Source organism: Cajanus cajan, chromosome 7 (genome assembly GCF_000230855.2).
Source record: "Cajanus cajan strain Asha chromosome 7, NIPB_CcT2T_4, whole genome shotgun sequence".
NCBI classification, from domain to species: Eukaryota; Viridiplantae; Streptophyta; class Magnoliopsida; order Fabales; family Fabaceae; genus Cajanus; species Cajanus cajan.
The window spans coordinates 45,032,861-45,047,298 of NC_138523.1; the positions used below are offsets into that span (position 1 = coordinate 45,032,861).

At 32.4% G+C, this 14,438-nt stretch overlaps 1 protein-coding gene across 2 annotated transcripts; it reads left to right on the plus strand.

Moving 5' to 3' along the window:
- The first annotated feature begins 1,400 nt into the window (after positions 1 to 1,400).
- Positions 1,401 to 10,197, plus strand: LOC109817304 (putative serine/threonine protein phosphatase 2A regulatory subunit B''delta). 2 transcript variants are annotated; one of them, XM_020382531.3, is made up of 13 exons: positions 1,401 to 1,933; positions 2,526 to 2,765; positions 3,353 to 3,458; positions 3,721 to 3,817; positions 5,574 to 5,679; positions 5,908 to 5,998; positions 7,223 to 7,364; positions 7,479 to 7,626; positions 7,810 to 7,919; positions 8,665 to 8,821; positions 9,048 to 9,173; positions 9,271 to 9,422; positions 9,594 to 10,197. In XM_020382531.3, exons 1-12 carry the CDS (start codon positions 1,784 to 1,786, stop codon positions 9,409 to 9,411), a joined length of 1,614 nt encoding a protein of 537 aa, XP_020238120.1. In that variant the 5' UTR covers positions 1,401 to 1,783; the 3' UTR covers positions 9,412 to 9,422; positions 9,594 to 10,197. The 2 variants fall into 2 exon arrangements, with proteins under 2 accessions (XP_020238120.1, XP_020238111.1); XM_020382522.3 differs by having other exon boundaries at positions 1,402 to 1,933; positions 9,589 to 10,197.
- The last annotated feature ends 4,241 nt before the right edge of the window (positions 10,198 to 14,438 follow it).

A 14,438-nucleotide genomic window follows, 5' to 3' on the forward strand; every position in this document is an offset into this window, starting at 1 on the left:
CAAATAATTTTTAAATTTTTTAAAAATTTGTAGATCTATGTATTAAAAATTTTAAATTCAACGGTTGAATCATTGAAATTTAATGTAAAATATGAGTTATTTAACCGAGTAAATTTATGTAGACTTACTCCTAGAATAAACAGATTCTTCCTCATATATATATATATATATATATATATATTATATTTTAGATTACATAAGGATTAATACGAGTAACAATTTTTTTTTTCAATTACTTCCTTCAATTTTTATTATAAAATATTTTAACTAAATCACACAAATTAATTAAAGGCATGATAGTTAATTTTATAATGTTTGTAAAATAAAATTATAATGTTCTAATTTAATTTTTTTATTTAACATTAAATTTTCATGAGAAATAAAAATATTTGTTCATAGGACTATATTAAATCTAATATATTAATATTAATAAAATTAATTGATATGACAATGGAAGTTTAAGAAATAAAATAAAATATTTGTTTTTTAAATTATCTTTTCACTGCCCAACAACAATAAATATATTTTCAATGTCTCATAGTCTTTAATAATGTTTTATAAAAATTAATATTTTATAAAATTTGTAAAATACACTATAAAAATATCATTTTCTTCAAAATTATGTTTTTATTATAAGAACAAAAAAATATTATTTAACATAACTCGAGACCAATAATTAACTTAAATCAATCAATATCAATACTCGTTAAGCGATGAATTAAGAATGATAATGGAGTTCCTTGAAAATGAATAATAAGATATTTTATTATCTGTTCTCATTTCATCGAATAAAAATCTGTTTCATAAGTTTTATAAATACCTGCAAATACTTATAAATATTTGTGAATTTTTTAAATATTATAAATAAATATAAGTTTTTATATGTTAATTTTATTGAGATATTAAATATAAACAATTGACATTAATTTTTAAACTTATATTTAACACTAATTTTATTGAAATATTAAAAATAATATTAAAAATACAAGATAAATATATAAATAATTAACTAATTTATTAAACAAATATTCACAAATATGAAAATATATCTATCTCATTTATTGATGAGTAAAAAAAATAATGGAACTCATTATACATAAATATACATTTAGACTAATTTATTTATTATCTATAACAAATTTTATCCGTGAATATAAAAAAATACGAATTTATATTATATAATTGTAAAATATTTTGCATAACAAGTTTATTAATTCTTATAATAATTATTTTAAAAAATGAATAAATTTATTTTATTCATTAGAGGCGTAATTTTTCATGTTACTGTTTTTAAAATATCCTAACATATCACACTTATTATTAACCTTTGTCTATAAAAAAAAAAAAAAAAAGAAAGAAAGAAATAGTTTGAAATAAATAAGTAAAAGTAGGAGCAACAAATCTCCCTCACTTTCTCCTTCTTTTTTTCTTTCTGCACAATTATTTCTTCATTCTCTCTCAATAATTTTCTCTCATTTTCCTTCGCTTTCTAATTTCTATCCATTCCATTCCACATCTTTCATCAGATCACCATCACCCTACATATTACATGTTGCTCATTCATTCATTCATTCTAAACCATAATTGCCGAAAGATCTAGGGTTCTGCCTGAATCCGCAGCTCCCAATCTCTATCTCACCCGCATTTGTTTCCTTTCGGTATACCATCTGATTCTTGCAGCTTTCGATTCGGAGGCATTCAAATACAGCTTGCAGCAAAAATAAGAAGAAAAAAAATCAAATTGAGGATTCGTGTTGATTTCCGCGCTCAGTGATTGGTTTAGATGAACATGGATGTCGTCACTGATGTGGCGTCGTTGGACGTCGAATTATTGCAGCTCCCAGAATTTTCCGGTTTGGCCCTCAAGTCTAACCACAATTTCGTTGAGAAGCTCTTCGACCAGTGGTTGTCGCTTCCCGAAACTAATCGATTGGTAGGTTTCATTCCATTTCGGAATTTGCACATTGCTACATTGCGTAATTTTAGGAGTTTCCTTAGCTTGCTTTTGTTCTCTTCGTTCGTTTCTCTTTTCCTTATGCACGAAGAATGAAGTGATTTTTGAAATCATTGGGGGTGATATAGTATCTGTGGTTATCAGCCAATGATTATTTAGCTAATTATTTGTTTGGGGGAAAAATGCATTGTTCTTACATTACGTTGTATTGTTGCCGATAGGGAATGCTGTTGTCGTTTTAGATTAAAAAAATCGTAATTAAAGATTACTACAGGTTTTTATAGCATTCCACACATTTGTGAGAATTATGACTTTTCAGTAGAAAGTAGAATCAACTTCATCTGTTACAGCTCTATCTCTTTGAATTCCGGGGAATCATCATTGCCGATTTTTTGTAATTCCTAGTTAGTCCCAAGCAATATATGAAATGGTGGTTGATAGTGCTATACCTGTTGTATTTTAGTCTTTTGGGTTTCATGAAACGGTTAAGTTTTTCTCCTTGAATGCTATATAAAATATCATGTGCAAAGCTGGTGATATTGATTTAATATCTCCCTTGTTAATTGTGCAGGTAACATCATTACTCAATGAAGCAAAGTCAGGTGTGCCCTTGAATGTCCCCGGGAATTGCTCCAGTCCAAATGGTGCAAGTAATTCTTTGCCTTCCATGTTTCCTGCTGGCACTGCTCCTCCTCTTTCACCAAGAAGTTCATCTGGTTCCCCTCGCATTGTGAAACATAGAGTTGGCCCATCTAATTTGGGTTCTCCTTTGAAAGTTGTCAGTGAGCCAGTTAAAGAAGTGATACCTCAGGTTCAAGAGTCTAATATTCCTTTTATTTATTTTTTAATTACTAATATGTATATACAAAAGGAGGATATCGGGATAAGATATTCTTCAAAGCAGAAAAAGAAAATACGTAAGAGAAGAAGAAAAAAATTCAGCTAAGTTGCCCAATCCCATTGTGTATTGTAAATGCCAACTTTTCTCGGGACAGCCATTTACAGAATACCAAAGAAAGGGCATACACCATACTATCCCATAAACCTATAGCAAGTTGAGGGACAGAGAGACACCCTTAAATATGTGACTTTACACCACAACCATATGTTCCAAAGAATTGGCCGAACTGCAGATTGATGCAAAAATTTTACCTTGTTGCTTTGCTTAAGTTTGTTACTTGATCATAAGAACCTGTTCCAAAGTAGAAGTACGCACCCAATGCCTCTCCTTGAACCCCCATGAACTTGCAGAAAATAATTTATATCAATTTTATTAAGAACTGCTGTCGAGTTCTCTTAGTATTTTATTTGATCACTTTGTGTGTTTATCTTTTATTTTTCTCTCTCTTGATTACTGCCATGTTAAGGTTTATAACATATATATTTGATCACTTGCAGTTTTACTTTCAACATGGACGTCCACCTCCAAATGAACTGAAAGAACAATGCTTGTATAAAATTGATCGGCTATTCCATGAACATTTGGATGGCCTGCAGGTGCATGGTGAGATATCACATTCTCATATATAAGTAGCTGATAACCTGAAGGGCCATTTTGTTGCAACTGGGGAAAAGTGATTTAAATAAGTTTCATGTTCTAGTTTCAATTTCAAAGTAATCAGACACTCTTTTAGTTGAGTAAAAATAACTAAATATTGCCAGAAATCATAAAGTGATGATCTATATAAAATTCACTTTCCAATATAATAAGGAGTTTTAATAGCCAGTTCTGAGAATCATTTTACTTGTTTTTCTTTGAATGTCAGAATTCAAATCAATTACTAAGGAAGTTTGCAAGCTGCCATCTTTTTTTTCCACTTCTCTGTTCCGAAAGATTGACAATGGAACTGGTGTTGTGACAAGGTGTGTAACTTATTTTTCTAGACCTTGTTAAATTTTGTTTGTCATGGATGGTGATTTGTTTTTTTGAGCTGTTGGGCATTTCAAAGTTTTAGGTCTAGGTGCTGGAGTAGCATTACAATTATCATAAGTAATTCAGAAAGATTTTTCACAGCTGAGCTCCTTATTATTATTGCATTATTTATTTTTGTAAATGCATGTTTTGAAGTTTGACTCTTTACTTGCCTTGTTGTCTACATTAACATTATCCATTCCCTCTACTTTGTTCTACCATTTCTTTTTAAATTTTTTCAATATACAACCTGGTTTGTGTTTGAAATAGTTACCAGCATGATGTTTGTTATGCTTGGTTGCTTGATGAAATCTCCTTCATCACTTGAAGGTTGTCTTAGGCCAATGAGTTCCTCAATTCTTCATTATTTTTTATGCTGCTTGATTTCATTTTTGATATTTAGTTTAGTTTTCAAGCCGACATTATATACATTAGTTTCTAAATCTTCTGTTTAACTGCGAGAGGTTTTTTATTCTTTGCACCAATGTTTATAATACAATATCTGTCACTGAACTGTCCAAGGCTCAAAGGAGGGGGAGCCGAACATTAAAGAGGAGTGGCTAAGTGAAGGAAGAAGCAGCCCATAATATGCCATATAAAAAAAGAGGATAGGATTACTTCTGGGCTTAGTCTTTAGTTCTTGTTTAATCTAGTCTTCAATGTGCTTACCAAGGATTGGCAAAAGATTTTATTGAACTGCATGCTTTTTGCAGATGATATAGTGTTTTGACTTTTGATTGACAAATCAAGGGAAGAGATTGACTATAAAGTTGAGCGTTGTAGACAAATTTTGGATTCAAAGGGTTTTTACTTGTATAAGAGTAAGACAAAGTATGTGTAAGTATTGCAATTTTTGCAAGAGATAAGAGGAAAATGAAGAGGAAGTAATAATGGGAGAAGATGTCATACCACAAAATTTTAAGTTTAGATATATGCGACCAATATAACTAAATGTTGGGCTATAAAGGCACATGAGAAAAAGGTTTGTATATTATAAATGAGAATGTTAAGATAGATATGTCGCTTCACAAGAAAATAATAAGATACAAAATGATTGTATATGAGAAGACATTTGTGTGACACTAATTGAGAAAAGATGACCTTAAATTAATTAAGGTGGTTTGGACATGTATGAAGGCCCACTAGAAACCACTGAAGAGAGTAAATTGTATGTTTTTTGCTTTGTGAAAAGGAGAGAGGAGGCTAAGAAGGATATTGTAGGAAATTGTTAAGAGTTATCTCATGGTAAATAATATCCCTGAGAATTGGTCTTTAATCAAGCACAATGACATTGTGTGATCCATGTAACTGTCCACAATTTGTGAGATAAGACTTTTATTTTTGTTGTTTGGCTGAGAGGTGCCTATTGTTATGGATGGGCATTCTCTGAGAATTCTCTTTGGTAAATTACTAAACTGACATTTTAGTTGGGCAATAAGTTTCTGGGCATACTGCTAAAATTTTACCAATACTTAATTGCAAATCCTTTTACCTTTTCTGAATATAACTTTCCATTTTTAGCAGTTAGCACCATATGTTACTCTGGTTGAATATTGTATGAATTTTTTATATTATTAAAAGAGGTTAATATTGTTAATTTGGTTCTCTCCTTTCCCATGATGTAGGCAATTCTTGATGAATGGTTTTCCCTTGTAAATATTATTTCTGTATATTTATGCTTAAATTTATGATTTAATGTTCCTATAGGAAAACATTTATTGAATATTGGATTAATGGCAACATGTTGACGATGGATATAGCTACTGTAATATTCAAGATATTAAAGCAACCACAGCTGAATTACCTTACTCAGGTTCTTTTTTAATTCCATTTCTTTATTTCTGCTTTTCATTTTATTTAAATTCCTTCTACTCTTCCAAAAGGTACATGCAGTCTTGGCCTAATATTTATCAAAATGTCATTTATTCAATTCCAGTTTCATTCTAGTATGATATATCTTTTTTAGAATTCTCCTTGCTTGTCATATTATGTTCATATATATATCTGTCTTATACTAGAACAACACTATACTACATGTCAGGATGATTTTAAACCAGTGCTACGTGAGCTTTTAGCAACTCATCCAGGGCTGGAGTTCCTGCAGAGCACGCCTGAGTTTCAAGAGAGATACGGTTTGTAATTGTAGATTGATGCAAATGAGCTTAAATTCTTCTACTACATAGTTCCTTAAAACTATTTTTAATGAGGAATTTTTGTTTCACATACTAATCATCAATTTCCATGAGATGTACTCACTCGTGGTCCATTTGTGACTTGAGTTTGTATCTATGTGATACATTCTGAGTTCCTGATAATAGATACAAAGTTAATTCTATGGATAGCTGCTGACATTAAAATATGTAGGGATCAACAGAGTAAGAACATGTATATGAAGCATAAATTTATATGTAGTAGAAAGAAACTGTGTTTAAGATAAAGGCATAAATGGTACTAAAATGGGAACATTTCTTAATTTTTTCTGGCATCTTGTTTCAGTGATTCAAAATAAAAACAATGATGATATTGGATTTGTAGGTACATCTCTTTGTTATAGATCTGGTTGGAAAAAAAAAATGAACTTTGTTGTGGGGGGGTCCTATGGGCTAAAGCAATGTGTTTAGAGTTTCTTTGCAGAAAGAACATTCTTATATTTCATACTCTATTCAGTGCTTTCATGATACCCAAATAACTAGCTATTTCACCAATTGAAAGAGGTAGGCATTGGCTGCAGCTGCACAGATGCTTATAGTAATAACTAATAATCAATGGATTATTATTGAGGGAGTGTTGGAAATAATGGTATTTGATCTAATTAGGAAATATTATATTTTTGTATCTTATATTTATATGCATTTAATGTTCATGGGTATTAGTGTCTAGAGTTGCACTTAATTAATGGTAGTCCAGGAAATAGTCCCTGCTAAGTCTATTAAGAGACTATATATGGATGATGTGGCGTAGAACCTATGACCTACATATGCTACTGAATAAGAATGTTTTTCATTCTCTAAGTTCTCTCTTTCTCTCTAAATTCTTCCCACTAATTTTAACAGGTGTTTTTGGTTAATAGGTTAATTAAATTTGAACGTTTATTTAATGAGATATTATCACATGATAGCTTATATCGTAAATTTGACCATAAAACTTCTTGGAATGAGCTAAAAGTAGTTTGTAGGGATTATACGTTTTCATAACTCCAAATAAATTCTGTAAAAGCTTTTCCAAGTGCTTCCTAAAGTTGATTGTAGAAACTTGAAATCTATGCTAGTTTGGTTTCAACTGGTCTTGGTTTCTAGTGTAATACTTTCTTTTTTGTATCGGGTGCAATATTCTTAATTTGTTTTTCAATGTCCCAGCTGAAACTGTAATATACAGGATCTATTATTACATTAATAGATCTGGAAATGGTCGTCTCACCCTGAGGGAGCTTAAGCGTGGAAACATAATTGATGCAATGCAGCATGCTGATGAAGAAGAAGATATAAACAAGGTTTTGAGGTAGATATTACCATCATTATCTTTGACTTCACACAATCACTCTGATTTTCAGCAAAAATGTATTCATACCAAAATACATTGACTGATTTTACTTTACCTATTAATTGTTTGTAGGTACTTCTCTTACGAGCATTTTTATGTTATATACTGCAAGTTTTGGGAGCTGGATTCAGATCATGATTTCTTGATAGACAAAGAGAATCTTATCAGATATGGTAACCATGCACTTACGTATCGAATTGTTGACAGAATATTTTCTCAGGTTTGTGTGGATTACCTATTGCTTCTGTCTTTGAGATTTAACTGTTTCTCACTTCAGCAAAGGACCCTACACCTCCTCTCTTTTTAACTCAAGAAGTGTTTGGTTCAGTGCCCATTCACTTTTGTTTATCTGATCATTTATTGAAGGTGTAAATGTTGACTTGGTTCAATATTATATCTCCAGATCCCAAGAAAGTTTACCAGTAAGGTTGAGGGAAAGATGGGATATGAAGATTTTGTTTACTTCATACTTTCAGAAGAGGATAAATCATCTGAACCAAGTCTTGAGTATTGGTATTTATTTCTCATTCATTATCCATTTCATTTTCATCTGTTAGTTTCTTTTTCTGAGAGGAGTTATCAGATTGGTGCTTTGCAAAATTAGGCATGTTAAAGTGTTGTTTTATTTAATTGGATTTTGAATCGTGCAAATGCATGTGCTTGAGTTCATGATTATGAAACTTTATCTGTTAGTTTATTAATTTATTTATCTGTTACTGGAAGTCTGGAATGTTATGTACGTAATCAAAGGCAACTTGCAAAAGAGAACACGTCTAATTGAAATAATCTTGATCCCAGTTCTCTGTGCCAAGTAATACTTGCCCACGAGAGCATAGATATGATTTTGTAAGTTTTTGTGTAACTGCATTCTATGCTTATAAAGTGCAGTGTCAATAACATGTTTTGATAATACTAAAGTTACTGAAGGATGTTTGATGCATCAGAAATAGGACAGGGGTAACTGGACTATTGAAAATATAGGCCACATTGTGTGGAAAAATGAAGGAAAATTGATAATGAGATGAACCTGTTCACTTTCTGCCTGCGTGTTTTTCAATCTCAGAGTTGGAATACTTTCCATCTTTTCTAGTGTGAAAGAGTGAAATGAAACGGATTACGTTGTCACTTCCTCTGCATTGTTTTACTTCACCAGAATGCATGCTATTTGATAAAGAGTGAATATTTGACATTGTGGTTGACTTTTTCTGATTTTTTAAGTAATCAACGAATGAGCTAACTTGAGGATGTCTATTATTAGGTTCAAGTGTATAGATTTGGATGGAAATGGAGTTCTGACAAGGAATGAACTGCAATTTTTTTATGAAGAGCAATTGCATCGGATGGAGTGCATGGCCCAAGAGCCTGTGCTTTTTGAGGACATATTGTGTCAGATAATTGACATGATTAAACCTGAGGTTTGCTTTCCATCTTTCTTTCATTGTGTTGTGAAGTAACATTTCCCGGAAAAGTGAGAGCAGGTCTAAAGAGCAGTTTATAGATTTTTTTTCTTCTAGGAATTTAGTATATCCCAAACATATTTTGTCCCCCTTTTTATTATCCTCTGTATCTTTGGTCAGTATCATGTCATTACTGATTAATTATCTAATTTTGTAATTAATTGAAATTCTTTTTGCTCTGCAGGATGAGAGCTTTATAACTCTGCGTGACCTGAAAGGCGGTAAACTTTCAGGAAGTGTTTTCAACATCCTGTTCAATCTAAATAAGTTCATGGCCTTTGAAACTCGTGACCCATTTTTGATCCGTCAGGTGCATGATAAAATTTATTGCATTGTCGAGTTAGTAATATGCTTGGCTACTGTTAGTGACTTCCTTGGTAATTTGTATGCATGTATTGTGTGAATAGGAACGTGAGAATCCAACATTGACAGAATGGGATCGATTTGCTCATAGAGAATATATCAGGCTTTCAATGGAAGAAGACGTAGAAGATGCCTCTAACGGAAGTGCAGAAGTCTGGGATGAATCACTGGAGGCTCCCTTTTAAAGATATTTTAGGTAAGTGTTTTTGAAATGAGACTTTCTGAGCATGCTACAAAGTTTGATATATGTTGCTTGAAAGACGAATTCTGAAAGTTGATGTCTTGTTCTACAGTGTGAATTCCCATTATTCCCTCCTTTGGTTCATTTTTTAAATTCTTATTTTGGGCATTATATATATTAGTACAGGGATGAAAAGAAAGTAATGCCCCGTACATAACTGATGGACTGGCCATGATTCAGAGACACTGGACTCAGGATCAGCTTTTAAGTGAGATCGTGCCAACTTTGCTTCAAAAAGTGGGAATTTCCAAACTAAGAAAACGTGTTTTTAATTTGCAAGTTGCAACAACATTCAGATTTGGGGCCATTATCGTGGAAGTTTTGTTGCCTTGTACCGCTATCCATGCAAAGTGAGGACGTTTTCTGAGAAGTGATTAGCCCGGTTGAATTATATTGACATCAGTGAGTATGTTATTTGGGGGCACCCAAGTTAAGGAACATAAATAGCAAGATTTTCTCGCCTTTGGATCTTTTAGTAGTTTGCTTCAATGATCGACTCCCTTTTGCCCCACAGATATGTCGAAGAGTACGTTTGTTTCATCATATCTGCATCTGGTTGCTGTCTTTCACTGAAATTTATTTGGTTAGGAATTGAAGAATTTAAAGAGTCATGCAAGACACATAATAATGTCGTTTTTTTTTTCCCTTGACAATTAGATTCATCTTTCAAGATATATGCAGGCTTATATTAACACTTGCGCATAAATACTATTTAATGACTTTTTTTGGAGGGCAGCGGGCTGAAGGGGGTATAGCTAGTACTATTTTCCATCAACACTTTGAACATTGCACGTATTTCTTTTTAATCAGTCCAACTTTAGTCTGGTATTTTTCTTAAAGAAATGTTTACTGATCTCCATCGCCATTGTTTTCTAACTTAACACTAAATCCAAATGGAGTTTAGGCTGCAGCGAAAAATAAATTGCTTTGAGAAAACTCTCTTGGGCGTCATGTAAAGTGTAAACTGAGTTTGACTTATAAAAATGAATGTAGCCTAACAGTGTGTTTGGTTTCACGTTTTCCGGGCTTGACTCACGTAAACGACATGAAAATAAGACGTTATAATTTTTTACTTTTGCGTCAAATCAGTTAAAACGTGAATTGGAAACGTGAATCCAGACATGTACTAAGAAATCAGTATCTCGGTAATTTTATTAAGATCACTTGATGGGTTGAGGATTGATCAATTGATCTGTTTGTGGTTTTATTGAGACTATTTAGAGTCAGTATTTGGGCAAAGTCTTTATAACCTATCAATAATTTGAATGGGTAGGTGCAGGCTTTATTGACTCGTTGTGTAAAAAAATTCCACTTATATAAGTGCATCTGGTTACACCCATAAATTGAAAATTATAGATTAAAATACTAATTTAGTAAAAGGAGCCAAATTTAACGCCTAATTCTAAGTTCAAATGTAGCCCTTTTCACTTAACCCGCGTGGTGTGAGAGGGTGGACATTTTGGTTCGAAAACAGTTCAATTTAACCATAGACTTAATTGTATTCGTAGAAAGAGGAAAATTGGACTGTCTGGCATAAAGGCATGCAACGTGTTGCGAAACAGTATTCTTCTCTCGAATATCTGAAGTGATTGTCCTAGCTTGTACCTTGCACTGTCCGGCAATTCATACGGTGCCTGTCATAAGAAAATGAAATAATTCTAACCTTTTATAAGGTGCTCTTTTCTTAATGGCTTCATATCTGGAAAAGTTTTGGTCCATATCCTTATCATGATTTACGCTGGACCCCAACGTGAATAACTTTTGTTTAGTTTACTAAAAGAAAGTGCATTGCTCAAATAACTTGAGAGAAAATGGACCTCAAAGAAAGGGATCCAGTTCTTGGATTTAGGCAAAAATAAATTGCTATGGTGAAGATAACTCTAACCGAGTGCCCCACCAATCCTCAACTTGTTTAATTTAAAAAAAATATCCTACGTACATTTTAAATTTTGAAATTGAAATTTCGTGGACGTTTTGATTGTTCGAGTTTATAGATTCGAGAGAACTTCATTCCCCCTTTTTTAGTTAGGTTCACTATAAAATTTTCAAATGTTACTATTTTCAAATGTTACTAATATTAATGTATTCTTTTTAATGTATCTTTTTATTATTAGACTGCATCTCATACTTGAATGATTTAATTTCTTTTTTGCTTTTCTAATTTTGAAACTTGTTTTCTAAAATAATTTCACATTATTCAGTAATTTGTAATGATGTATCATGGCTATCGCATTGGGTAACATACAATTAATCACGCATATACATATACTGAAATAATAATATAATATAAGCACATCTACATCTCATGATTATGTACAACTATGTTGTTTGTCCAGCAATTAAATACAAATATCTATACAAAAGTATCTACCAACAATCGATAGTCTACAAAATAAAATCCAACTCCAGGCACCACCTGTGAGTACCACTGCTACTCTCCAACCTATCCTTGCGTTGCTCCAATACAACGTATTATCATTGCAGTCCAAATCATATGGAAACATGCAAGGGTAAGCTAGGTAAAATAAACAACTCCTATAATTAAGTATGTAACACATCAACACATAAATTCATTTTCACATCCAACACAAGCAACAAACAACACATGTACTACACATCTTAACAACACTTCAATAATACAACACTTCAATAATACAACACTTCAACAATACAACACATATCAACATTGTATCAACACATAAACATATATGTGTTGTCATGCATTTTATCTCGGAAATCTCCTATAATACAAGGTGAGCAGTCTAAGTGGCTAGGTCCTACCGAACTGATAATACATAACTTTTTTGGACTTGCTAGGTAAACAACAAATTTGGATAACAATCTACAACGAGATAATAGTTTCTCAGACTTTGCCACTTAAACAAAGAAGTATAGTACTATGTTAAGATAGGACAGCTAGGTTTAGACCTACCACGACATTAACTAGCTCAATTAAGCCACTTATGGGATAAACCTATTGACTATCCTCCAAATACTACAACCCTTCGATACTCTGTTAGGAACTAAGTTCCCAACTTCGTACTTTACTTGAATTGGCCGCTTGTAATCGGTATAGCTTGACCTAGCCCTTATACCATAGTCGCTTCATACACGTGTGTCTCGACCTTGCCCACACATGAGATTAACTAAGTCCTAGAAGAAAACAACACAACATCTACTCCAAGGGACAACTTTTCGAGGAGGATTTTCCAACAAATTAGTCTCTTAGAGTACCACAACTATCTCAATCCGCATAATGAGATGAACAACTTCGAAAACATCTACCCTAGTTTTAGTGATCAACAACTCATCATCACAGTTCAATCAACACACAACTCAACAGTACAATTCAGCTCAACAACTCAAAATAACAACACAACAACTCAGTTAACACAACTCTTCAACTCATATCATCTCTACTCAACTACTCAACTTCACAACTAGTTTACAACACTATGCTCAACATGCATCTCAACGTCTCACAACTCAATCATCACTACTCATATTTGACTTTCTATTCATCATACATCTCAATGACATATCAACATTGTTCATAGAATATCCCAATATAACTATACAACTTCACAACACAATTATCAAAATATAACTCATCAGCATTCAACACCTAAAGTTCCCTATCATACAACATCTCTACAACTTATTCTTCATCATTTAACGATAATACAACTCAAACAACAAGTTTTAGACATACAAGTCATTCATCAAGCAAACAACCAATTCATTCAAAAAAGAAATTTATTAAACTAAGTCCCCACGCTCAGCGCAAAAACTTACGCTCAACCTTAGCCTTCTAGAGGCATAACTCAGCTCTCACGCTAAGCACAAAATTCCATGCTCAGTGTCAGCCTTCCAGAGGCACATCTCTCTCTCACGCTAAGTGTAAAATCCCACGCTTAGCCTCAGAATTCCAGTAGCATTTCAAAATTGTCACACTAAGTGTGAAAACCTATGCTTAGCGTCCTAAATTTAGAAATTCATACCAACAAATGAACGACTACATCTCTAATTCCTCTCAATCCATGCAATGATCAAAACATGCAACCCCAAAATCCTTCAACCCCAACAACATACAGCTCAGAATTCATAAGAAAAACAACATGCATTCACAACAACTCAAGGAAATCATGACATTTAAATCTTACATCAAGAACAACCAAAAACTCCAATTTCAACATAAGATCCCATGAATCAAACCCTACAATTGCATATTTCCTCAATTTATCAAACATAAATCTTCAATCCATTCACTAGCCCCACGTTTTCAACCTAAAACCCCAAATCCCAGCTTCCCTTACCTCGGAACGGAGTGAATGACGAACTCTGAGCTATTCCAAGATTGAAGAATTGAAGAAGAAAAATGGAACAGGAATCCGACTCTCAACTTCAAAGCTCCCTAGCACACCAATTGCTCGGCAATCTTGAGAATCAATAAGAAAATGAATGAGATTTGGAAGAAGGAAATTGGAAAAAGAAAGGGAAGGAGGTTTGTGGTCTTACACAATCAATCTCTCACTATTAAATTTTTTAAATTATTTCTAAAATAAATGTTTTAAATAAAAAAGGAAAAATAAATAACTGGGATATGTTTTCATTTGGTTCAATCTCCCAATTTTCACGTTGTGCTATGTGCCTTGCACTACCTTCGTCATCTATTTGAGCAACTTTGTTTAATTTCATTTTGAAAACTATAAATAAATTTTGAAAATAGAAATCAAACAAACCCATAATAAGTAATTTTAAATCTGTTACATATTAACATAAAGTGATTCTGAGGCAAATTAATCAAGTAATTATTTTATGTATTAAAAAAACAAAAGTTGATTTATGCCTGTTTACAATCATTAAAATCATACTTAAAAGTTTAATGGATATACATTATTAATATGAAAGATTTCTTCCTGCTAACCATTTAGAAATTAGTCTTAATGTACTTCTGAGGTGATTATTAGT

What these genes read in the sequence shown, in the direction of transcription:
- LOC109817304 (XM_020382531.3), top strand. Translation starts at nt 1,784, where the DNA reads ATGAACATGGATGTCGTCACTGATGTGGCGTCGTTGGACGTCGAATTA. An exon ending in TTCCCGAAACTAATCGATTG is followed by an intron (nt 1,934 to 2,525) that starts GTAGGTTTCATT and finishes TTAATTGTGCAG; the next exon opens with GTAACATCATTACTCAATGA. An exon ending in GATATAAACAAGGTTTTGAG is followed by an intron (nt 7,365 to 7,478) that starts GTAGATATTACC and finishes AATTGTTTGTAG; the next exon opens with GTACTTCTCTTACGAGCATT.